The 27,491-nt window shown below is 42.4% G+C and overlaps 1 protein-coding gene across 2 annotated transcripts in view; it reads right to left on the bottom strand.

The window, feature by feature from the left end:
* LOC129832028 (calcium-binding protein 8-like) overlaps positions 1 to 26,597 on the bottom strand; it is a 69,949-nt gene extending 43,352 nt beyond the window's left edge. The window contains exons 1-4 of one of the 2 annotated variants that reach the window (XM_055895745.1): positions 25,704 to 26,597; positions 9,707 to 9,831; positions 5,666 to 5,809; positions 1,024 to 1,136 (exon numbers count right to left, since the gene is read on the bottom strand). In XM_055895745.1, the coding sequence (XP_055751720.1) occupies positions 1,024 to 1,136; positions 5,666 to 5,809; positions 9,707 to 9,824 (375 nt within the window). In that variant the 5' untranslated portion in view covers positions 9,825 to 9,831; positions 25,704 to 26,597. Of the gene's footprint in view, positions 1 to 1,023; positions 1,137 to 5,665; positions 5,810 to 9,706; positions 9,832 to 24,154; positions 24,863 to 25,703 lie in introns of those variants that run through there. The other variant, XM_055895744.1, reaches the window with a different exon arrangement.
* Between the last annotated feature and the right edge of the window lie 894 nt (positions 26,598 to 27,491).

Raw genomic sequence — 27,491 nt, forward strand, 5'->3', positions numbered from 1 at the left:
ACACTGACACACAACACTCTGCCTCTACACACTACACACTGACACACTACACTCTGCACACTCCACACTGACACACTACACTCTGCCTCTGCACACTACACACTGGCACACAACACTCTGCCTCTACGCACTACACACTGACACACTACACTCTGCCTCTACACACTACACACTGACACACTACACACTGACACACTACACTCTGCCTCTGCACACTGACACACAACACTCTGCCTCTGCACACTACACACTGACACACTACACTCTGCCTCTACACACTACACACTGACACACAACACTCTGCCTCTGCACACTACACACTTACACACTACACTCTGCCTCTACACACTACACACTGACACACTACACACTGACACACTACACTCTGCCTCTGCACACTGACACACAACACTGCCTCTAAACACTGACACACTGACACACTACACACTGACACACTACACTCTGCCTCTGCACACTGACACACAACACTCTGCCTCTACACACTACACACTGACACACAACACTCTGCCTCTGCACACTACACTCTACCCCTTTCACACTACACACTGACACACTACACTCTGCCTCTTTCACACTACACACTGACACACTACACTCTGCCTCTACACACTACATACTGACACACTACACTCTACCCCTTTCACACTACACACTGACACACTACACTCTGCCTCTTTCACACTACACACTGACACACTACACTCTGCCTCTACACACTACACACTGACACACTACACTCTACCCCTTTCACACTACACACTGACACACTACACTCTGCCTCTACACACTACACACTGACACACTACACTCTACCCCTTTCACACTACACACTGACACACTACACTTTACCCCTTTCACACTACACACTGAAACACTACACTCTGCCTCTTTGGTTTCATTGCCAGCTATTGCACAGCCTGGCCATGACTGCAGCTATTGCAGGACAGTGCTTGGTAAAGGAAAAGTGATAGAAGATAGAGGTTAAAAGAGAGAAGTCCTTACCTGCCAGAATATACTGTCTATTGTGCTCCCCAGGAAGCCCTCCCTGGTTTCAGACGACAGGAGCTTGGGTCCCAGGATCGTCATGAACTCATCGAAGTCTACCTGCCCGTCTCCTAGACACACAGTATGACATGTTTAATCCCAAAGTTTAATTGCAAATCAGTAAGAAGGACAAAAACTTTGTTAATTTGAGTCTGTGTTCTTTCCATTCTATACCTCTTCTCTCTCCTCCCTCCTCTTCCTCATTTCCCTGCAGAAGAGGTTGTGTGCTACCTATGCAGGGTAACTCAATCTGCCCCTTCACTCTTCCTCTCCTCCCTCTCCCCTGACAGGGGTGACCTCCTTAAGGCACGCTGGCACTGTCACATTTGATGCCATCGATTGTCCCTCTCTGTGCCCATGCATTTTCAGAGTGGCTGACTGTCCCGCATCCTGCCTCATAACTGGGGACAGTCAGCCAGTGTAGCGAGTGCAGTCAGGGCCCCTGAGCTATCGTGATGGATGAATGTGATTTAAACCAAAAACACTTCCTAACAAAAGCAGCTGATGACAGGCTTCATGTATTACGAACATTACACCACTATAAAAAGCAAATGGAGCAATTGCAATGCTGAGATCTCGAACAAAGACCACAAGCTCCTAAGCAATCGACCAAGGGCATTCTGCTGAGCTGGATAACAATCTGAGGGATCATTCTGAAAGTAGAACACATTATCAGATCAACTCAATGAGTCAATCCATATTTTATAGTGATCAGCTGGACTTTTGCAGCTGCTGCTCAGAGAGAAAGAATCAATGGCCATCCGTGAATGTGTCACGTGTCTCTAATTCACACAGCTGCTAGCTTGGCAAAGACAAAATAAACACCCTCAAATCCCATTTATCTGGCAATGTTCTTGGCTATGGACGCCTCCTCCGTTTGATCACCCTGGTCTTTTGTGTTGTGTCTACAAACATGAAAATGAGATGAGATTGAAGCAAATTGCTTTGAACAGAACACAAATGTACGTTTTTAAAACATCTCTCACTGTAATAATAGAGACTTAATAGCAACAACAATCCAGCCAACCCTTCGTATCTTAGCTAGCGAGTTTATCTCCTTCTGAAGGAATGTCTTCACTCAGTCACAGCCAACCCTTCGTATCTTAGCTAGCGAGTTTATCTCCTTCTGAAGGAATGTCTTCACTCAGTCACAGCCAACCCTTCGTATCTTAGCTAGCGAGTTTATCTCCTTCTGAAGGAATGTCTTCACTCAGTCACAGCCAACCCTTCGTATCTTAGCTAGCGAGTTTATCTCCTTCTGAAGGAATGTCTTCACTCAGTCACAGCCAACCCTTCGTATCTTAGCTAGCGAGTTTATCTCCTTCTGAAGGAATGTCTTCACTCAGTCACAGCCAACCCTTCGTATCTTAGCTAGCGAGTTTATCTCCTTCTGAAGGAATGTCTTCACTCAGTCACAGCCAACCCTTCGTATCTTAGCTAGCGAGTTTATCTCCTTCTGAAGGAATGTCTTCACTCAGTCACAGCCAACCCTTCGTATCTTAGCTAGCGAGTTTATCTCCTTCTGAAGGAATGTCTTCACTCAGTCACAGCCAACCCTTCGTATCTTAGCTAGCGAGTTTATCTCCTTCTGAAGGAATGTCTTCACTCAGTCACAGCGAGTGAAATCAACTGACATCGCAAAGGCATCGCAGATGAGAAATGGTCCTCCAGTTCTCCCCCTCTACCAAACCAACAGGGACTCATACATTGATTGCTGTAACACCTCAGAATGTACAAGCAATATCTATAACAAATATGACAGAGAGGTGCTCCTAGATATTCTAACTTGCCATAGCAGGAGATGAAAGCAGCATTTCAAACAAACCTTTAACAGGAGGAGAAATTGTTTTGCTATTCATTCTTATTTCAAGTGGAGAGGCAATAGGAAGCAGTCCACATCTTTGAGCATTCAGTTATCACCTTTCTATCTTTCTCTGCACCATTCCAACACACTACAGTTTTTATTGCAATTCTGCCAAACAAAACAGAACAAACAAACAAAAAACATTTGAGTGGAAAATGCAAGTTTAAAAAAAGACTAATGGGTGAAAAACTTGAATATTTTTCAATTATGTAGTGTTTTGAAACATAAGGCCAGCAAATGCCATATGTTACATAATGTGTATGGCTATTACAGTGGACACATCTAATGTTTCCACAGAAGGTGATGGCTTCCGATTGAAGAGTTTATTTCCAAAATGCTATAGCCACCAATTCTTTACGTGTTTTTTCATCAGAAGTGATTGCTTATGGGTACCTTCATGTGTACCCATGTGTGAAAATGAAAATGTGTTTTTTGCATAACGCTAGCTTATTTCCATTGTTTAGCTGGAATGGAATGGTCGTATCCTGTATATTTGACAGTGATATGTGGTTGTCTCACCCAGCTATCTTAAGATGAATGCATTAATACTGTAATTCACTCTGGATAAGAGCATCTGCTAAATGACAAAAATGTCAAATGTAAATGTTTTACTTACAGATCTCATATTACTATAATGAAAACATTTGTAAAATGTTTTGTTAAATATGAATGTCACAAATATAGCATTCGTACAGTTCTTTATAAAAAGTAGTTATTTGTTACATTTGACTGTGTAAATCTTAGCAGTACTACTTATTTCTCTGAGACTGAAGCGGATATGTAGCATTTAGCAAAAAAACATGATTATTTGTCTATCTGAAATGAAACCATCAAGTGATAGATTTTAAACAAACACATGTATGTCATTGAACAACCCCATGCCATGATTAGATAGTGAAAAAACACACTCTTTCATAAGACCTTTAAACAATTAGAGCTAATTTACCAACATTTTTGAAAATGTAGAGTGGCTTTCGGAAAGTATTCAGACGCCTTGACTTTTTCCACATTTTGTTATGTTACAGCCTTATTCTAAAATGGATTAGATTGTTATTTTAACCTCATCAATCTACACACAATAGCCCATAATGGAGAAAAAAATAGAAATATCACATTTACATAAGTATTGAGACCCTTTGCTCAGTACTTTGTTGAAGCACCTTGTCAGCGATTATTCTTCATGGGTATGAAACGCTACAAACTTGGCACACCTTTATTAGGGGAGTTTCTCCCATCCTTCTCTGCAGATCCTCTCAAGCTCTTTCAGGTTGGATGGGGAGCGTTGCTGCACAGTTATTTTCAGTTCTCTCCAGAGATATTCGATCGGGTTCAAGTCCAGGCTCTGGCTGACTCACTCAAGGACATTCAGTGATGCTGCCACCACCGTGCTTCACCGTAGGGATGGTGCCAGGTTTCCTCCAGATGTGACACTTGGCATTCAGGCCAAAGAGTTCAGTCTTGGTTACATAAGACCAGAGAATCTTGTTTCTCATGGTCTGAGAGTCTTTATGTTCCTTTTGGAAAACTCCAAGCGGACTGTCATGTGCCTCGACACAATCCTGTCTTGAAGCTCCACGGACAATTATTTTGACCTCATTGCTTAGATTTAGCTCTGACATGCTCTGTCAACTGTGGGACCTTATATAGAGAGGTGTGTGCCTTTCCAAATCCAATCAATTGAATTTACCACCGGTGGACTCCAATCAAGTTGTAGAAACATCTCAAGAATGATAAATGGATACAGGATGCACCTGAGCTCAATTTTGAGTTTTGTAGCAAAGGGTCTGAAAACTTATATAAATAAGGTATTTCTGTTTTTTGTTTTTAATACATTTGGAAAAATTTCTAAAAACCTGTTTTTGCTTTGTCATTATGTGGTATTGTATGTCGTTTGCTGAGGATTTTATTTATTTAATCCATTTTAGAATATGGCTGTAACGTAACAAAATGTGGATAAAGTCAATGGGTGTGAATACTTCCTGAAGGCACTGTAAATCTTCTCTGTCAGGTAGGGACTGGCTTCAGTACAGAAACCACAGGCACCCTGTGTGACCTACTGTAATCACATGTGTTGTGTGTGTGCGTGCATGGCGCGTGCGTGTTTGTGCGTGAATGTGTTAGCATAAATATGTGCAATTCGGTGTTTAAGATGAAGTGGAGCAAGGGACCACAGCCAACATGTTACACATCTACAGCTTAGAGATAGATATTGCTACAGTGGGACTATAGGATGTGTTAAGTGCTCCTCCGGTGTGTGTTTGGATAGTAGGATCCTTCATGCTTATTTAAAGTGTAAAAGTCATGATTTGAATGTATGGTGCGAATGAGTGCACATTTCTGTGTGCATATAATGTACTGCATGTACATTAAAATGTGTGTGCATAATGGTGAATGAGTACTCATGTAAATGTATTGATTATGCTTGTGATTATGTAGTCATAGGTAGGCCCATGTGTATGAATGTGTAAAAAAGGAAGAACGGAATCTATTTATGTATATGTGTGTGTGTGTGATAGTGTGTCTATGACCCTGTCCCTGTCTTTGTGTGTGCGTGATCATGGTGTGAAAACAGGAAGGAAGGGATCTGTTTATGTTTAAATATGTGTGTGTGCAAGTAACATAGTAGGTCCCGTTCCTGTCTCTCACTGGACTCGAACATGGGACCTTCTGTTACATGTGCAACTGCATGTGTCTGTGTACTGTAAATGTGTGAAATGTGCACTGAAGGTGACTCACCATCCATGTCTAGTCTCTGCATGATGATGGCCAGCTCCACCTCACTGGGCATGTATCCCAGAGACCTCATGGCCATGCCCAGCTCCTGCTTGGAGATGAACCCGTTCCCATCCCGGTCCAGCACTCTGAATGCCTCCCGGATCTCTGTCAACACAAACACACACAAGGAGAAGGGAGAGGAGAGGGAGCATCCACCATGGTTAGGGATTCTTTTAGCTCTGTGCCTTAGCTCAAGAACAATGCAAATGACATCTGCAATAACCGGTAGGCAACTTTTATGGTGGTGTCAAATAAGCTTGCCCTGTGTGTACGACAAGCCGATGTACTGTGTCTGTGTTACTCCTTCCCTTCAGTTTTTAACATACCCGTCAGCGCTGAGCCTAAAAGTAATCAGGCTCCGCTGTGCTTTTATGAATTCATATTTTATTAGTGTGTCTACAGAGAGGAGAGGTCTTATGACTGGGAGGCAGTAAGCAGGAATAAAGAGACAGAGAGAGAGAGAGAACTAGAGAGAGACAGAGAGAACGAGAGAGAGGGTTAGAGAGAAAGAGAGAGAGGGGAAAGAGAGAGATGCAGAGAGATTGAAAGAGAGAAAGGCAGCCACTGGTATTTTTAATTAAAGGTACAATTTCAGATCTCTAAAGAACACTATGTTTGCATGGTATGCTTCAGCACACTACTGAATAGTGAATAATTTGAGGATGGGTACTACTGGAATACATGGCTTTAACTCACCAGGACCAGGGAGAGAAAGAGGGAGTCACCCAAGACCCAGTCTAACTCAAACATGAATCAAGTCCAAACGTGTTCCAGATATGGGATGCAATGTCATACACTTTTTGAGAACACAGGTGCTAACAATAACATGAATATTACGGGTCCAGTCTTGAAAAGACCATGCGATTAACAAAACATAGTGGTGGTAGAGTTCTTGGCTGAAACCATGAGAAAGAGCAAACAACAGGTTAACTTACACTTATAGTAGTCCAAAGATAACCCAAGCATGAAGTAAAGTTTCATCCTAGAGGTGACCTGCCCATGCGGCCAATCTTTAGCCTATCCTTGGTCAATCATCTGTCAATCATCTACTGAGAAGCTGTCATTCCTTCATAGCCAGTCAGGGGAGTAGGAATGATGTGGTGCTCTGAGCTGCAAGGAGGACAATGGTGTGTAAATGTAATGGTTTTTCTCTGTATTTAAATCACCTCGTAAAATGAGAAACTATTTTTGGGGTCATTAAAAGCACTCAGATGTTACTGAGGGCTCAGGTTAGTCATTCTACCAGCCTCTGAACAGTCTTTTGTTATTCCCTGCTTCCCAAAACATCTGGCCCGAGCAAACACACTTAGCCATTATCCTTCATAACGCAGTACAAAAGCTAGTTCCAACCAGACGCTTGTTTTAGAGAACACACACACACACACACATACACAGCATAACACAACAAACAGAGAACAACACAAGCACAATAAAGGTGTATGGATTTATTTTGGTACACTGAAATGAGCGTCTCATGAATAAGCCCATCAGGAGGAGCAGATCAGAACAGAGCAGTGAGTGACTCAGGTCTTTGTAGAGTAGGTTCCTGTGTCTGAGGACTCAGGCCTTTGTAGAGTAGGTTCCTGTGTCTGAGGACTCAGGCCTTTGTAGAGTAGGTTTCTGTGTCTGAGGACTCAGGCCTTTGTAGAGTAGGTTCCTGTGTCTGAGGACTCGGGCCTTTGTAGAGTAGGTTTCTGTGTCTGAGGACTCAGGCCTTTGTAGAGTAGGTTCCTGTGTCTGAGGACTCGGGCCCATTTGAACACAACAACAACATTCAGACCACGTGTCATATATTCATTCAGATCTCTTCCGCTATTTTGCTATTTCACGCACCACTGCTCCTATATCCATTAGGGCCCTCTTCTGATGCTCTGAAAACCAAAGCTTTACCGCAGAGAACGATGACAAAGAATGGATGACAAAGTACTACCAAAGGAACAGGAATACCTAAGGAACATTTCAGACAGAGAAATAAATCAGAGTAAAAAAATATTTTAAGAGCCACTTCAACAGCACCCTGCTTTGCAATCTAGGCCGAGTGCATCAGCACGCTCATGTTCAGTAGGGCACACCGTAGTAAAACTTTTTACGATGTAAAACTTAAATATTTGTTCTAATTGGACAACTTCAAGTAGTAGCTCCTGGATTGAAAACATTTTCCCCCTACTAAACACTACTTATCCCTACTTTTCCAGTGTTTATACTGAGTGATATTTGCTATGTGATATAAAGTTAGTGCTGTCAGTGCTGTATGTCTCTGTAAACTATAATCTCATACACACATCTTGCCTGACCTTTCAGACACAGCATCAGAAGCAGTAGCAGCACAGATCGACAAAGGCAAGACTACCTGGTACACAAAGATCTCTACCCAGACCAACATCTATTCTACATGCTGCAGCGCTCAGAGCACTACACACACACACACATACCAACCACACACAAATCAGACAGTCCACATCACGCTAGCAGAACAAGACACAAGGGGAAACTACATCCCCTCTCCAACAGGTTGAGAGTTTAATAATGTGTAGCTGTACTAAAGCTGACTGACGACAACGTGCTGTATGTGGTGAGTCAGATAGTTCAACTCAGTGCAGTTACACTGTATCACTTTAATGGCCATAGATAAAGACACTTACAGGTAGGAACACCAAATTGCCTCAGTAAATATCCCCATGGTGGAAATGGTGAACATGTTAAATGGTAGCTTTGTGTAAGCTATTATGGATAAACTAATAAGCCAAGGAGATGATTGCTGATCATTACTGTAGTGTAGTGTGTATATATGATCAATAACTTTGTCTTTATTTCTGCTGACAGAGGTGCAGTGTATGCGTATTTGTCCATTACATTGATTGACCTTATGAGGACCTCCCAATAAGAACTATATACATTACCCAATTCATTACATTTACCCAATACATTACCGCTGTCCCAAAACAACTTAACAAATCAAACAAGAGAAGGCCATGCAGTGCAAACTGCCAATATTGCTGTAGCATAATAACGCCACTCCGACTTTGACAGAGTAGGTGGCTATTAGCCATTTACGGGGCACTCTACATCCAATTTGCCATAGACACCTTAAAGGAAAACTTTCAAAATACAGAAATCATCATTGTATGATACATTCTGCATCATGCAAAATGCATCATAAGGTGATGATTTCTGTATTTTCAAAGTTACATATCTTGAAAACCTGATTGCTGACAAGCAAAACATTTTGGAACTATGTCAACAATGGACTACTGAAACAAATACCAAAATATAGTTTTATGGTGGAAGTTTCCTTTAATGAGACATCATTGGATGAATACAGTATTTGTGGTTGAAGCATCTAGTGTAGTTATTCCCCCCTCCACTATGAGCACTGTGATGATGTTGTTTTTTCCAGCAGAGGATTGGATAATATCGATCAGGCCTGGGCTCCACCTCCGGCCTGGCCAGTGGGGTGATTAGTCTCAGAACGACGTACAGAACACACACAAGACAAACACAGACTCATAAACACAGACTCGGCTACTACCTCTAATTAATGTCAAAAACAGAGAGAGCAAAAGCCCATGAATCGAATTCTACTGGTGTGATAAGTGATGTTAAGAAAATGTAGTCATAGTTAAGGAGGTTCATAAGACAACGTTTTGTTGGCTCCAGCGACAGGAGCAACTGGTGTTTGTCAATAAATGTTTTGACTGGTCCAACCTCACTGATTCATGTCAAAACTGTGCTTAGGCTCAGAATACTGTCTTACTACTTATCCCATTACTATCTCTAGCCTACTGTTTATCCTGCCCATATCAAACACCCAAACCCCAGCCTTCCTCAAAGTCCCTCTATGCCCCTCTCCAGCCAAATCCACAGTCCCAGTCCTAATCTCTATCCCCTCTCACCCAAACCAACCAACCAACCAAGCCCAACCCAACCCAACCCAACGTAACCCAACCAAGCCCAAACCAACCTAGCCCCAGTAGTACCAGCCCAAGCCCTGAGGGAACTCACCATTTAGCTCCTCCACAGAGATGCTGGCCAGCTGGTCACAGTCGTTGTCCTCAGACAGAGAGTGACTCAGATAGTTCCCCTTGTACAGCAGCCCTGCCGTCACATGGTGGAACGGCATCTTGTCCCTAAAGGGAGAAAAAGGGTGGGGGGATTAGTTTAAGAACAGTTATATCAGAACACGAGAGAGAGAGAGAGAGAGAGAGAGAGAGAGAGAGAGAGAGAGAGAGAGAGAGAGAGAGAGAGAGAGAGAGAGAGAGGAGAGAGAGAGGGAGAGAGGGAGAGAGGAGAGAGAGAGAGGAGAGAGGGGAGAGAGAGAGAGAGGGGAGAGAGAGAGAGAGAGAGAGAGAGAGAGAGAGAGGGAGAGAGGAGAGAGGAGAGAGGGAGAGAGAGAGAGGGAGAGAGAGAGAGAGAGGGAGAGAGAGAGAGAGAGGGAGAGAGAGAGAGAGGGGAGAGAGAGAGAGAGGGGAGAGAGAGAGAGAGGGGAGAGAGAGGAGAGAGAGGAGAGAGGGAGAGAGGGAGAGAGAGCGAGAGAGCGAGAGAGCGAGAGAGAGAGAGAGAGAGAGAGAGAGAGAGAGAGAGAGAGAGAGAGAGAGAGAGCGAGAGAGCGAGAGAGCGAGAGAGCGAGAGAGCGAGAGAGAGAGAGAGAGAGAGAGAGAGAGAGAGAGAGAGAGAGAGCGAGAGAGCGAGAGCGAGAGAGAGAGAGAGAGAGAGAGAGAGAGAGAGAGAGAGAGAGAGAGAGAGAGGAGAGAGAGAGAGAGAGAGAGAGAGAGAGAGAGAGAGAGAGAGAAATCTAATGTTATGTGTCACATGCTTCATTAAACAACAGGTGTAGACCAACAGTGAAATGCTTACTTACGGGCCCCTCCCAACAATGCAGAGAGAAAAATAGATAGTAGAAAAATAATAACACAAGGAATAAATACAGAATGAGTAAAGGTAACTTGGGTAACTGAGATAGATATGTACATATAGGTAGGGATAAAGTGACTAGGCAACAGGATAGATGATAAACAGAAGCAGCAGTGTATGTGATGAGTCAAAAGAGTTAGTGCAAAAAAGGGTCAATGCAGATTTCAAAGATTTTATTGAGTTACAGTTCATAAGGAAATCAGTCAATTGAAATAAATTCATTCGGCCCTAATCTATGGATTTCACGACTGTGAATACAGATATGCATCTGTTGGTCACAGACACCTTAAAAAAAGGTAGGGGTGTGGATCTGAAAACCAGTCAGTATCTGGTGTGACCACCATTTGCCTCATGCAGCGCGACACATCCCCTTCGCATATAGTTGATCAGGCTGTTGATTGTGGCCTGTGGAATGTTGTCCCACTTTTCTTCAATGACTGTGTGAAGTTGCTGGATATTGGTGGGAACTGGAACGCGCTGTCATACACGTCAATCCAGGGCATACCAAACATGCTCAACGGGTGACATGTCTGGTGAGTATGCAGGCCATGGAAGAACTGGGACATTTTCAGCTTCCATTATTTGTGTACAGATCCTAGTGACATAGGGATGTGCACTATCATGCTGAAACGTGAGGTGATGGCGACGGTAGAATGGTACGACAATGTGCCTCAGGATCTTGTCACGTATCTCTGTGCATTCAAATTGCCATAGATAAATTGCAATTGTATTCGTAGTCCGTATCTTATGCCTGCTCATACCATAACCCCAATGCCACGATGGAGCACTCTGTTCACAATGTTGACATCAGCAAACCACTCACCCATAAAATGCCCTATACATGGTCTGAGGTTGTAAGGCCTTTTGGACGTACTGACAATTGAACGCTCCCTCAAACTTGAGACATCTGTGGCATTGTGTTGTGTGACAAAACTGCACATTTTAGAGTGGCCTTTTATTGTCCCCAGCAAAAGGTGCACCTGTGTAATGATCCTGCTGATTAATCAGCTTCTTGATACGCTACAACTGTCAGGTAGATGGATTATCTTTGCAAAAGAGAAATGCTCATTAACAGGGATGTTAACACATTTGTGCACAACATTTTAGAGAAATAAGCTTTTTGTGCGTATGAAAACTTTCTGGGATCTTTTATTTCATCAAACCAACACTTTACATGTGCGTTTATAGTTTTGTTCAGTATATTTAACTAACTATATAGCAGTTTTATGGCTTGAGGTATAAGCTGTTCAGGGTCCTGTTGGTTTCAGGGCCTTCCTCTGACACCGCCTGGCATAGAGCTCATGGATGGCAGGGAGCTTGGCCCCTGTGATGTACTGGGTCGTAAGTACTACCCTCTGTAACGCTTTGCAGTCTGATGCCAAGCAGTTGCCATACCAAAGGGTGATGCAGCCAGTCAAGATCTTCTCAATGGTGCAGCTGTAGAATGTTCTGAGTATTTTGAGGGCCCATGCCAAATATTTTCAGCCTCCTGAAGGGCTTGTTGTGCCTTCTTCACGACTGTGTTGGTGTGTGTGGACTTAACTTGATAATTCCTTAGTAATGTGGTCACCTAGGAACTTGAAGCTCTAGACCCGCACCACTACAGCACCATCGATATGGATGGGGGTGTGCTCGGCCCTCCGTTTCCTGTAGTTCACGATAAGCTCCTTTGTCTTGCTGAAGTAAGTATGTGGACACGTCTTCAAATGAGTGGATTTGGCTATTTCAGCCACACCCATTGCTGACAGGTGTAAAAAGCACACAGCCATGCAATCTCCATAGACAAGCATTTGCAATAGAATATAGCTGCCCCGGTACACTGTAAGTGCTGTTATTGTGAAGCGGAAACGACTAGGGGCAACAATGGCTCAGCCGTGAAGTGGTAGGCTACACAATCTCAGTGGAAACACATTCTCTGAAGTGATGAGTCACGCTTTACCATATGGCAGTCCAACGGACAAATCTGGGTTTGGCGGATGCCGGGAGAATGCTTCAATGAATAGTGCCAAATGTAGAGTTTGGTGGAGAAGGAATGGGGCTGGGGCTGTTTTTCATGGTTTGAGCTAGGCCCCTTAGTTCCGTTGAAGGAAAATCTTAACGCTACAGCATACAATGACATTATAGACAATTCTGTGGCAATAGTTTGGGGAAGACCCTTTTCTGTTTCAACATGACAATGCCATTGTGCACAAAGCGAGGTCTATACAGAAACAGTTTGTCGAGATCTGTGTGGAAGAACTTGACTGGCCTGCACAGAGCCCTGACCTCAACCCCATCAAAAACCTTTGAGATTAATTGGAACACCGACTATGAGCCAGACCTAATCGCCCAATATCGGTGCCTGACCTCAGTAATGCTCTTGTGGCTGAATGGAAGCAAGTCCCTGCAGCAATGTTCCAACACCTAGTGGAAAACCTTCCCTGGAGAGTGGAGGCTGTTATACTGTAGCAGCAAAGGGGGGACCAAGTCCATATTAATGCCCATAAATTTTTATGAGATGTTTGACTACAAGGTGTCCACATACTTGGTCATGTAGTGTATATGGCAATTACAAATCAAAACTGGAGGGTTTTCACAGACAAAAATGTATATACTGTAGTATGTATAAGCTGGAAGTAGAAGCCTAAGTGTTGTTGTCCATTAGTTTACTCCAATTAGGGGAGGGGTGGTAGGGTTAGGGGAAAATAATAAATAACGAAAATATATTTAATAATAAAAATATACAGTATATTAAAAATAATATATATTTACAAAAATATATACAGTGCATTCGGAACGTATTCAGACCTCTTCACTTTTTCCCATTTTGTAACGTTACAGACTTATTAAATGTCACGTTCCTGACCTGTTTTCTGTTGTTTGGTATGTGTTTAATTGGTCAGGGCGTGAGTTTGGGTGGGTAGTCTATGTTATGTGTTTTCTATGTTGGGTTAATGGGTTGCCTGGCATGGCTCTCAATTAGAGGCAGATGTTTGGCGTTTCCTCTGATTGAGAGTCATATTAAGGTAGGTTGTTCTCACTGTTTGTTTGTGGGTGATTGTTTCTTGTCTCTGTGATTGTCTGCACCAGATAGGTCTGTGTCGGTTTTTGCACATTTGTTATTTAGTATTGTTGTTTGTAGTGTTTTACTTGTTCTTTATTAAACATGTTTAACACTAGCCGCGCTGCACTTTGTTCCTCTCCTTCACCCCTGGAAGAAAACCATTACATTAAAAAAATGTATTAAATTATATTTTCTCCTCATCAATCTATACACAATACCCCGGAATGACAAAGCGTAAAACAGGTTTTTAGAAATTTTCCAAAGGTTTAGAAACATTATTCACATAAGTATTCAGACCCTTTGCTATTAGACTCAAAATTGAGCTCAGGTGCATCGTGTTTTCATTGTTCATCCTTGAGATGTTTCTACAACTTGATTGGAGTCCACCTGTGGTAAATTCAATTGATTGGACATGATTTGGAAAGGCACACACCTGTCTATATAAGGTCCCACAGTTAACCGTGCATGTCAGAGCAAAAACCAAGCCATGAGGTCGAAGGAATTGTCCGTAGAGCTCCGAGACAGGATTGTGTCGATGCACAGATCTGGGGAAGGGTACCAAAACATTTTCAGCAGTATTGAAGGTCCCCAAAAACACAGTGGCCTCCATCATTCTTAAATCACAGACGCTTGGAACCACCAAGACTCTTCCTAGAGCTGGCTGTCCATCCAAAATGAGCAATCGGGAGAGAAGGGCCTTGGTCAAGGAGGTTACCAAGAACCTGATGGTCACTATGGCAGAGCTCCAGAGTTCTTCTGTGGAGATGGGAGATCCACCCAAAAGGACAACCATCTCTGCAGCACTCCACCAATCAGGCCTTTATGGTAGAGTGGCCAGGCGGAAGCCACTCCTCAGTAAAAAGCACATGATAGCCTGCTTGGAATTTACCAAAAGGCACTTAAAGGACTCACAGAAACAAGACCATTAGAAACAAGATTCTCTGGTCTGATGAAACCAAGATTGAACTCTTTTGCCTTAATGCCAACAGTCACGTCTCAAGGAAATCTGGTCAATCCCTAAGGTAAAGCATGGTGATGGCAGCATCATACTGGGGGGGGTGTTATTCAGCGGCAGGGACTGGGAGACTGGTCAGCTCCGAGGGAAAGATGAACGGAGCAAAGTATAGAGAGATCCTTGATGAAAAACTGCTCCAGAGCGCTCAGGACCTCAGACTAGGGCGAAGGTTCACCTTCCAACAGGACAATGACCCTAAGCACAGAGCCAAGACAACGCAGGAGTGGCTTCGGGACAAGTCTCTGAATGTCCTTGAGTGACTCAGCCAGAGCCAATCGAACATCTCTGGAGACCTGAAAATAGCTGTGCAGAGACACTCCAAATCCAACCTTACAGAGCTTGAGAGGATCTGCAAGGAAGAATGGGAGAAACTCCCCAAATACAGGTGTGCCAAGCTTGTAGCGTCATGCCCAAGAAGACTCGAAGCTGTAATCGCTGCCAATGGGTGGATGCCTCTTGAAATTAAATTTTTTAGATAATTTTTTTTCACCTTTATTTAACCAAGTAGGCCAGTTTAGAACAAGTTCTCATTTACAACTGCGACCTGGCCAAGATAAAGCAAAGCAGTGCGACACAAACAACAACACAGAGTTACACATGGAATAAACAAACGTACAGTCAATAACACAATAGGAAAACGTCTATATACAGTGTGTGCAAATTAGGTAAGATTAGGGAGGTAAGGCAATAAATAGTCCCTAGCGGCAAAGTAATTACAATTTAGCAATTAACTTCTTTGGGATAGGGGGGCGCTATTTTCACTTTGGGAAAAAATCGTGCCCAATTTAAACAGCCTCGTACTCTATTTTAGATTGTACAATATGCATATTATTATTACTATCAGATAGAAAACACTCTCAAGTTTCTAAAACCGTTTGAATTATATCTGTGAGTTAAACAGAACTCATTTTGCAGCAAACTTCCTGTCAGGAAGTGAAAAATCTGAAATCGAGGCTCTGTTCCAGGGCCTTCCTATTCATTTGCTTGAAATCTATGGATATACATGCACTTCATACGCCTTCCACTAGATGTCAACAGGCAGTGAGAGGTGGAATGGGGTGTCTAGCTTGATCTGAGGTCGAACAAGAGCTCTTGGAATGACGTGACCCTAAATTTCCTTTGTTCAGCAAGGCGCGGGAAGGAACCCTGGATTGCCTTCTGAAAAGCTTTCGGTATAGACGGCTAATATCTCTGGCTTTGATTTTATTTGATACATGTGATAATATCATCGTAAAGTATGTTTTTTCAATATAGTTTTATCAGATTATTGAACGTTTATCGGGAGTTTTGGCGTTTTCCGTTCTCTGCGTTTGGTGAAGATGGACAACTTCGCGCCACTTGGCTAGCTTTGGTTGCTAATTCGACAGGAGAAGAGGACATTCTAACACCAAACAACGATTATTCTGGACAAAGGACATCTTGTACAACATTCTGATGGAAGCTCAGCAAAAGTAGGAACCATTTATGATGTTATTTCGTATTTATGTGGAAAATGTTTAGTACTATTTTCCGCCCTCATTGCAGGCGCTGTCTCGCTATAACGTAAGCTGTATGTCGTACTAAAGTTATTTTTAGAAATCTAACACGGCGATTGCATTAAGAACTAGTGTATCTTTCATTTGCTGTACACCATGTATTTTTCATAAATGTTTTATGAGTATTTAGGTATTTCACGTTGCTCTCTGTAGTTATTCTTGCTGCTTCGGTGCTATTTGTGATTGTAGCTGCAATGTAAAACTATGATTTATACCTGAAATATGCACATTTTTCGAACAAAACATAGATTTATTGTATAACATGTTATAAGACTGTCATCTGATGAAGTTGTTTCTTGGTTAGTGACTAATTCTATCTCTATTTGGGGGTTTTGTGCAAGCTACCTGTGCTGTGAAAGAAATGTCTGTGCTTTTTTGTATTTGGTGGTGAGCTAACATAAATATACGTGGTGTTTTCGCTGTAAAACATTTAAAAAATCGGACATGTTGGCTGGATTCACAAGATGTTCATCTTTCATTTGCTGTATTGGACTTGTTAATGTGTGAAAGCTAAATATTTCAAAAAAATATTTTTTGAATTTCGTGCGCTGCCTTTTCAGTGGAATGTGGGGGGGCTAGACAGGTTAAACACTGGAGTGATAGATGTGCAGAAGATGAATGTGCAAGTAGAGATACTGGGGTGAAAAGGAGCAAAAAAAACAACAATATGGGGATGAGGTAGTTGGATGGGCTATTTACAGATGAGCTATGTACAGGTGCAGTGATCTGTGAGCTGCTCTGACAGCTGATGCTTAAAGTTAGTGAGGGAGCCTCCAGCTTCAGTGATTTTTGAAATTCATTCGAATGAGGAGTTGAAAGATAGAAAGAGGCTATGTGTGATATATATATATTTTAAAATCTCATAGGCCAACGGGTAAGGTAGTGTACACATTCTCAACTGATCACTCCCCCAACCACCACTCTCAAGGGATATTTGTCAAGCTTTGACTTGCAACCTCTCTCCAACTTTTGGGGAACTCATTTCAGGATTCAGAGATGCATCACAAAAACTAATTTGTGAAGGAAGTTGCGCAGCATATCATTAACCAGGGCCTGGAAAATGGAACATTAGTAAGTCCAAACGGCATGACCCGGTACTCATAATGTCCATTAGGAGTGTTGAACGCTGTCTTCCACTCATCTCCCTGTCTGATGCGCACCAGATTGTACGCGTTCTGTAAATCTAATTTAGAGAAAACCGTAGCTCCCTGGAGTCTCTCAAAAGCTGATGACAAAAGAGGAAGGGAGTAACGGTTCTTGATGGTAATGTTCTTGATGGTAATCCCCCATCCTTCTTCCCAACAAAGAAAAAACCCGCTCCTGCAGGTGAAGTGGACGGCCGAATAACATCAGCCGCCAGCGCCTCCTCAATGTAACTGTTCATGGTTGCAGTATCTGGACCTAAGAGAGAACACAGCCCTCCTCTCAGAGGAGTGGTACCAGACAGGAGGTCGATGGCACAATCGTAGGGCCTGTGAGGAGGTAGTTTGCCCTTTGTTTGCTGAAGACCTGACCCAAATCCCAGTAATCCCGAGGTACGCGGGAAAGGTCAGGCTTGTCAAACCCAGCCAGAGGAACAGGAGGATCGGAAGACTCCAGACGAGCAGGACCGGAAAGGTGTGGAGAGAGTTGCTGGCAGGTGAACTGGCATGATGGATTCCATCCCAGAACTCTTCCCGAAGGCCAGTCAATTTGAGGATTATGGGTGGAAAGCCACGGATGTCCAAGAACCAGAAGAAGTTCAGGAGAGTCCACCAGATAAAACTGGATAAGCTCCACATGGTCATCCAGAACTCATAGCTGAATAGGCATGGTCAGTTGCTTCACCTTCCAGACCCTAGGTGTTGACCATCCAGCGCAGTGACCGACAACGGAGTGTCCAGCTCAGTGAGTGGCAGCCTCTGGTGAGCTAATGTGCGATCCAGAAAACAGCCAGTAGCCCCAGACTCTATGAAAGCAGGAATGTCCAACTGTCCATTGTCCCAACGCAGGTTGGCCGGAATGTCCCCCGGACGACGGAGAAATCTCTGCTGGGTCCATTTTGAGGCTCAGGTCTACTGTGAGATTAGTGCTAGTATGAACTCGGACCCAGGCGCAGAGAAACACAACAGATAGAGGTAAGGGTAAGTCCAGAATATTTACTTAAGGACTTCATAGCAAAACAACAAAGCAAGGGCACACGAGAACACTGAACAAACATGAGACCTGAGAAACTGGCCCAGTCCACAGAGGAACCTAAATAGTCATCCAGCAGGTGATCCCGATAAGCCCAATCAGGGTCACCTGGATACTAGAAGTAACCCAAGGGTACACACAAGGGAGAAAACCTGACCTGTGACAGCTTGTCAGTTAACGGGAATTGCTACTGTCCAAGAGATCGCTTTTTGTGAGATTTTAAGATTGATTAATTAAGAAACAAAGAAAGCGAATTGGAACAATCAAAGAATAAAAAACAGTACTCTGTCACTGCTAATACAGTCTTGTCTATTTTCCTGTAATTCTATAACTAGGCTAACTCATCTGTCTTGTGGCATTATTTGTCTGTGAATGTAAAATACTACTGGGCTCTGATCTCTGAAATACTGATGCACCACATATGAACACTATTCATAAAATTATTGAAATGTTTTACTTATCTTAGGGCCACATTGTGTGCTAGTTTTAATTTATCTTGGGTGTTTAATATCAATCAATGGCATCCCCTTGTGCAAAGAAATATAATTAGCTCAATTTGGTGTTTATATACAGTATATTGTAACTCTATGGTCCTACTATACATTAGGATTTGTCTCACGTTTCTGACACTTTAAGAGCTACTCTGTTTAAAAGGCTTGTGTAACCCAGAGCTTTGCAGCAGACATGGAGTAGAATACAGAGCAGGGAGAGGGTAACCAGAGAGGTCATTCCTACTTTTGGGGTCTCCTCCAGACCCAGGGGTAGGTTAGTGATTCTCTTCCCACAGCCCCTATATCTCTGTGGGTGTAGCACTGTGAGTCTGGCAAGTGAGAGTATAGGTTAGTAAATCTATGACCATGGATAAAATGACCATGGATAAAACAGAACTACATGTAACTGAAACAAGATGTGTGTATGAGTCCAGAGAGACTGCACAGTGTTGGGCCAACTAAACCATCCGCTACTGTATTGTATGCATTGTTCCAACAGCAGGACAGTGTTGAACAAACATAAGTGGGAAACAGTGTACTCGCTCGCACGTGCACACACACACACACACAGAGAGTTGTGCTGCAGACACTGCAGTAGATCGACCAGAAGTGGCAACAAAACCCACTACTTATTTTATTTGTTTATGATTCAAATGCATAATGTTACCCCCTTTAGTTACTATATAGGCGTACAATAGAGAAAGCAGAGGTGGTCTGGCTTTCACTCTAAGATTTACAGCCTAATAAACCAGGCAGCAGAAATGCCTCATATTTAGATATAATCATTAGATCAAGCATCAATATTTCAGAGTGTTGTAGGCTAGACTTCAGTATGCAAACTTTTGTCTCTAACGCTGGAAGCAAGACTGTATATTCTCTATGGCAGGGGTCTTTTTTACAGATGTCTTCAAAAGATGTATCATATTTAAGTTGCATTAGTAATAGACCGTAAAACAAAGACTCTGGCAGCCAGTCTGTAATGTAAACCAATCCATCATAGCCCAAACAGAGATCTAGATTTATATTTAGCTAGACTGTTAAATTGGGAGAGAAATCAGGACAGTGTACAGCACTAGCTGTAGTCAACCGTGCATAGCGACAATTCCTTTTACAGCAGCCAAAACAAGACCTAATTGAAATGGTTCTGTGAGACTGAACACAGTGTACTGTATATAACGATTTGTTATTTGTCATATACCCATTACTAATGGCAAACTCATTACTAATGGTGTGCTTTGAAACCAACCTGTGAGAGGCAGAGAGAGCGAGAAGCTACATTCCTCCAGATTGGAATATTATGCATCAGGGCCCACTGATTCACTAGACCACAAATGATACTGTATATTCTGGCTTGCCCTCAAGGAGTGGGTCAGAAGGCTATGCATATGCATATGTCCTGGAGGAGAGAGGGGAGGAAAGGTATGACCACTAGCCTGCCACCTACAGGGGGACCTAACCTCAGACCCAAGGGAGTGCTGGAAAGCATAACTAATTAACCTGTTGTCTCATTTAGGTTTGTGCCTGTGTCCAGAGGCTATTCATAACTAATTAACCTGTTGTCTCATTTAGGATTGTGCCTGTGTCCAGAGGCTATTCATAACTAATCAACCTGTTGTCTCATTTAGGTTTGTGCCTGTGTCCAGAGGCTATTCATAACTAATCAACCTGTTGTCTCATTTAGGTTTGTGCCTGTGTCCAGAGGCTATTCACAACTAATTAACCTGTTGTCTCATTTAGGTTTGTGCCTGTGTCCAGAGGCTATTCATAACTAATTAACCTGTTGTCTCATTTAGGATTGTGCCTGTGTCCAGAGGCTATTCATAACTAATTAACCTGTTGTCTCATTTAGGTTTGTGCCTGTGTCCAGAGGCTATTCATAACTAATTAACCTGTTGTCTCATTTAGGTTTGTGCCTGTGTCCAGAGGCTATTCATAACTAATTAACCTGTTGTCTCATTTAGGTTTGTGCCTGTGTCCAGAGGCTATTCATAACTAATCAACCTGTTGTCTCATTCAGGTTTGTGCCTGTGTCCAGAGGCTATTCATGACTAATCAACCTGTTACTTCTCCCAAAACCACACTAATGTCTTGAGGCATATAGAGGGGAGCAAGGCATGACCAATCAACCTGCTGTGTCAGTGAAGACCACAACTGTGTTTGTGTGTGTGTCCTGTCCTACGGGAAGGCATGACTAATCAAACTCCAGCCTTACTACAGGCAGCAGCAGTGTTATGCATTAGCCTTCTGTGTGATGCCCGGGGATACCTGATGACCATTCCTCACTTCCAACCCCACAGCACGCACACACACAAAGTCAATTATATGATGGAGTTGGACATGGTATGGTATGATGTTGAGAATACTCAGAATTGGATCAGACCAACACAAAATGATCATAGGGTCACACTAAACAAAATTCCCATCAAACTTCTGAAAGATGCAATTCATGTGTAAATATGATCAAACTTAAGTTGATTCTCACATACTGTACTGTAAGTTACAGTGCAGCAACAGCTGTACAGCACAATGCAAGACAGCCTATAGCCAAGGTCGTAACTGTTATATAGTTAAAGACGTATGGTGCTGAATATTCATCATGTAGTTTATATTGATAGTTCCTTCTGCTCATGAGAGCTCAAAAGACAAACCCTCAACACATTGATTTAAAACATCTCTAGTTATGACCACCCTTGACCGGTGTGTATACAGTATATATAGCCCCCCCCCCCCCCAAAAAAAAATATGTTTTTGTTGATCGATCCTACACATACTGTACAGTAAGCAATGATAGATGAGGTATCAATGAAAGCTGAAGCTTTACATTAAGGTTGTGGCTTGACACTGGCCAATGTGGCCATGCCTGATAGTAAATCTAAGGTCATAACCTGTCCATACTTGACGACACAATTTAGTCCTTCAGAAGTCTCTATTGACGAGCCATGTCAACACTTAACTAAAGTTTCAAGTTTTAATGTCATGTGCACAAGTACAGTGAAATGTCTTTCTTGCAAGCTCCAAACCTAACAATGCAGTAATTAATATCAATGTAGCACTAAAAATAACATAAGTTAGAACAAAAACACACGAGAAATAAAAATAAGAACATTAGAAAGTAAGAAGCTATATACAGGGTCAGTTCCAATACAATATTTACAATGTGCAGGGATGCTGGAGTGATAGAGGTGGACATGTATAGGGGTATGATGACTAGGCATCAGGATGTATGATGAACAGAGTAACTAAACCCAGAGCCAACATGATGCCTCCTTCACCATGACTAGTCTGGTGTAAATAAATACAGTATACAGTAGAACGCCTTTAGCCAACTACTGAAGGTAAGGTGCAGCGGGGTGACAACAGTAGTACCTCTGCTGCATTTCCTCCAGTGGAGAAGTCTAAATGGCACAATGACATGATACATTTCCTCATGACACCTTATGTGAAATGTAGTCTGGTTGGGTCGTTCCACCTCAAAAAGCACTAGAAAATAGGAGGTCAACACTCACCATCTCAAATTGTTCTGAAATCGTATCTATTGTTAGAAATAGATAAGATTAGCATTCCTGCAACATTATTTTGTTGAAAAAGAATTTGATCTCTGACACATTAAGCTAATTGATTGCAGTCAAACTGCCAATTTTAATTTTTAAGATTTATATAATATTAAATAAATATAGTACTTAACATCGGATTTGGACAACCCTTTTTTCTAACAATGAGTTAGACAAGAAGATCCAAAGAAATGGTCTGAAGCCACCCACGGATGTCTGTAGTGAAGCCTCTATCACTGAGATGCAGTGCCTTAGACCGCTGCGCCACTCGGGGGCCCAGAGTGAGATGGTTTGGGATGAGTTGGACCACAGAGTGAAGGAAAAGCAGCCACCAAGTGATCAACCTTATGTGGGAACTCATTCAAGACTGTTGGAAAAGCATTCCAGGTGAAGCTGGTTGAGAGAATGCCAAGAGTGTGCAAAGCTGACATCAAGGCAAAGGGTGGCTACTTTGAGGAATCTCTAATATAAAATATATTTTGATTTGTTTAACACTTTTTTTGTTGCTACATGATTCCATATGTGTTATTTCATAGGTTTGATGTCTTAACTATTATTCTACAATGTAGAAAATAGTAAAAAAAGAAAGAAAAACCCTGGAATGAGTAGGTGTGTCCAAACCTTTGACTGGTACTGTAGGTACCATTGACTTGCATTGGATTTGTACCACAAATGATAAAAAGTTTACATTTGAAACAGTGGCCAGGTAAACTAAACCAAAGCATGGGTTGCTGTCATACCTGGTCCATAGACGGCTTAAAGGGTAAGAAAAGCAATATGTCCATTTGTAAATTTGGATGAACGATCCCTTTAACATCCTTAAAAAAGAATCACGTAATAGCAGAAACAGCACCATCTAGTGGTCTGAAATTGGTAATATCAGGATGTTGGATGGGACATAAACCCAACAACTTCAATGACTAATTTCTCTGAATGGGGTAAAAAACAATAACCAAATTCACTGAGAATACATTAAATAGGATGAAAAAACAATACTCAGAGCCGCAGCTCCATACTACTTGTCAGACAGAGATGTGATACTATATAATGGGGTGGGATTGGAGTGGGTGATTTTTTACCATTTCTTTGGATCCTCATGTCTTACTCATTGTTAGAAACAAGTTTGGTCCAAAGCTGATGTTAGGTACTATAATTGTTGAATATTATATGAATAGTATAAATAAAAATGGCCAATTTGGGTGCAATCAATTAGCTTAATTTCTCAGAGATCAAATGATATTTCAACAAAATAATGTTTCCGGAATACTTATGTTATCGTCATTTTATCTACAGATTTTTTTTTTAACAATATGAGATGGTGAGTGTCATGGCTTGCTGAAATGGAACGACCTCTGAGTAATCGTCTGCTATGAGCTCTACAGTTTTAATCTGAACTCTAAAAACTCATCAATAATGCCATTAAACACTAGCCACAGAAGGACAGACACTAAACTATGATTGAAGACAACTGATGTTAAAGTATGCCACCAATATTGACTACAACTCTGTTACAGTCAAGTGACAAAGGAAAGTAAAAAAAGAGCGAAGATAACAAACATATATTCTGGTCCCACATGGCAAGTGAAGTAATACTTCCTAAAATGAGAGTAATACGCATCCCACAGCCATCCTAACTGCCAGCCCAGTCCACTACACAGGCTATACGTGTATATGAGCAGAAGGTTGTTAGAGATTCCAGTCTCCCAGTCCCTGATGTTCTGTTGCTTACCCATACTGATCCCCATACTCTGTGGTGGGGTACAGATGCAGCACAACAGGCTCCTTCACCGGGCTCTCCATCATGTCCCTGGGAGTAGGGGTTCCTGAACCCGGTAACTCTCCCTCTCCTTCTCCTCCTACCTCAGGTACAGGTTCCTCTGTCCGACTCTGAGGCTCCTGCTCCGTCACCTCCATCAGACGTCTCTGCAGGCAAACTCCTAGTCCTAAATACAGCTGCAGCAGCAGGCTGCCTGTCCCCGGACAACTGAGCCCGACTGCTGCCTCACGAATTTGGGCTTCTCCCAAAGCAGCAGCATCAGTATCCGGAAATCCGTTGATAATATTTGAGCCGTGGAAGAGGCAGTATAGTGGCTCTCTCTCTCCCTCACTCACTCACTCTCCCACTCACTGACTCTCTCTCCCTCACCCATTCTCTTTCTCTGTCTCTCTCTCTTTTACTCACTCACTCAAACACTCCCAAACATTCCTCCACGTGTGGAAACAAGGTTGAAGACTCATTAGTGAGTCCTGACTCCCAATGACTGCAAGAGCCTTTAGTCTGCGGCTGCGCTCCCGCTCATACCTAGCAGGGTGTATTCACAGTTCGTCGCGGCATCCTGCACGACAACAAATGTCGCAAAAGTCTACCTGGTGCGCGACATGTGTAAAAAATAAAATAAAATAAAAAAAGTGACATGCAATGATAAGCCCGCGTAAAAAGCGGGCGTCACGGAAGACTCAGCGGTGACACAGGCAGAGGAGCACCCATAGCGCCTCACAGCCCCGCGGGAGGGACACCCAGCTCGCTGTTCTAATGAGATGTGTGAACATAGAAATTCACACCTCCAGAACAACACAGCTATCCAGAAGAATTTCTGGTAAATTGTTAACCACACACTCATCATCAGTATGATAGACGGTCAGTGTTGACATGGAATGATCTGATAATCATAATGCATTGGGATCAATTATCCATCTTCATCAGTCACTGAAATGTCATGGCATTTTGCTGGGTCTTTTCGTATTTACATTGAAATGTGCAGTGTCTTGTGAAAATAACTCGCCAATTCATGCCATGGTAGGCCTGCCCTACAAGATCGAAACGATGATGCAGTTCTGTGATTAGTCTACAGTTTTTTTCTTTATCTACTCCACAATATCAAAATAATATTTTTATTTATCGATTTTAGAATCAAGACTATTCTCTATCATAATAACACCAATGGAAAATGTAATTATGATGATCTGATGAAGACTGTTCTATTAAGCCTACTCTGAAATAGAGGATAAATTCGATTACATTTGAAGGATATAGCACACATTTAAGCGATTTGAAAATTCAAACATCATACTGAAACTGTCAATCCATTCAAAATGATCGTCACTCCATCAAATAATGGTCAATCATGCTACAGAGGAACGTAGGCTATTACATAACAACAGGTGTATATGAACCACTAAACACCAAGGCAGTCAGAAACAGGCTATTTCCAATGGGTACAGATAAGTTCAAATGTTACTGAATATGATTAAAATGTTATCTTGAATTCCAGATTTACCTTTCAGGGGAGCAGTGGGTTGTCTTTGAAAGCGATTAATCAAATCCGTAGTCGATAGGATCCCAGAATTAGACGAACTGGGATCCAGTTTAAATACCTCGCCTGAATGCTCATAAATGATGGTTGTTTTTTTATTGTTGCAATAAGCTACAATGTGGATTTTTTCCCCCACCACAACTAAAGGATGCGTTGGTTGACCGTCTTTCTATTGACAAGTCCATGCGTAGCTTACTGGGAACATTCACTGCCCCAGTTCCAGCCGGCGCAATCAAACAGTTGCACTTTTGGACCAAGTCCCATCAATTAACAGCCCCTATCCGTCCACACCATATCCATATGCTACAGTGATATAGGTGCTCACCGCTCATAAAATGTTGTCTAAGTAACCCAAGCCGTTTGTTTCGTGTAACTGTCCTATAGCTTGTCCTATAGCTGGCAGATTTATTGGTGCCAAACGCCTGGAGAGATTGATGATAGAGCCTTCGGCGGCGTTCAAGGCGAAGGTCCTACACAATCAATTTCTCAGGACGCTTTAGAGTTCGGTGTTGAACGGTCGTTTGCCTCTCCAATCCAAATTTCGGTGTCAATTCTAGGTTTTTCTACGGAAAAACAGGTCTTATCCTTGCGAAAACGGTTCAATCATAATTTCTTCTTCCACAGGCTGTTGTTAACCAATGTGCCGCCCGCGCTCAACAAGGACATACTGACCAGCGGAGAGTCAATACTCTGGTTTAGCACGGCTTACTTACTATCCTTTAGGTCTGCGCGCCTTATTGAAATGTGGGCTCATTTGCATCCCAATCTGCAACCATTAGGGAACTTAAATATTCATTAAAAAAAAATATGCATAGCCTACGCCCTTTTGGGGTTACAAAGGTCTAACATGGCCTATCAATTCTCATCCATACATTTGAGTCAATTTATATGATATGGTCGTTGGTCACCTAAATCCAGCTCATTCATGTTCTTCAATACTTCGTTTAATCTTCCCTTTGGCTGTTTTAGACTTTCAGGCTATTCATTTTCAGAATATTAAATTCACGGTATAATAACATTCCAGAGACTCCTGTTGCAACATTATAGCCTGCATAAATAAAGACTGCTATGGATTTCACAGTCACCAACAGAATAATTTTCATCTTCCCCACTAAACTGAACCGTATCTCCAGAAATTCTCTAGACAGCCACTACTCCCTGGTTAACAGGGGCAGACTGGGACCAAAAAATTGTCTCTGGCATTTCTGACACACCAGGCAATTATTTTCCGTTAGGCCCCACACGGCCAATTTCTTTCCTAGAGGCCCCCACAAAGGCCCATTTTTCTTGCCAGATAATGATAATTTGGTGCTAAAACCCCATGTTAGACAGGCCCCCTGAGCAATTTTTTTTTACCCAGTTAACATCACATTGTCACGCCCTGACCTGAGATATCTGTTTTTTTAATTTTTTGGTTAGGTCAGGGTGTGACTAGGGTGGATACGCTAGTTTTTGTATTGTCTAGGGGTTTTGTATTGTCTAGTGGTTTTGTATTGTCTAGGGGTTTTGTATTGTCTAGGGGTTTTGTATGTCTTGGGTTTTGTAGGTCTAGGTATTTGTATGTTTATGGTGGTCTGATATGGTTCCCAATCAGAGGCAGCTGTTTGTCGTTGTCTGATTGGGGATCATATTTAGGTAGCCATTTCCCTTTGGTGTTTGTGGGTTCTTATTCTATGTTTAGTTGCCTGTCTGCACTTTTTCATATAGCCCCACGTTTCGTTTGTTTTGTTGTTTTGTTAGTTTGTTCAGTGT

Source organism: Salvelinus fontinalis, chromosome 33, assembly GCF_029448725.1.
Source record: "Salvelinus fontinalis isolate EN_2023a chromosome 33, ASM2944872v1, whole genome shotgun sequence".
Taxonomy (NCBI): domain Eukaryota; kingdom Metazoa; phylum Chordata; class Actinopteri; order Salmoniformes; family Salmonidae; genus Salvelinus; species Salvelinus fontinalis.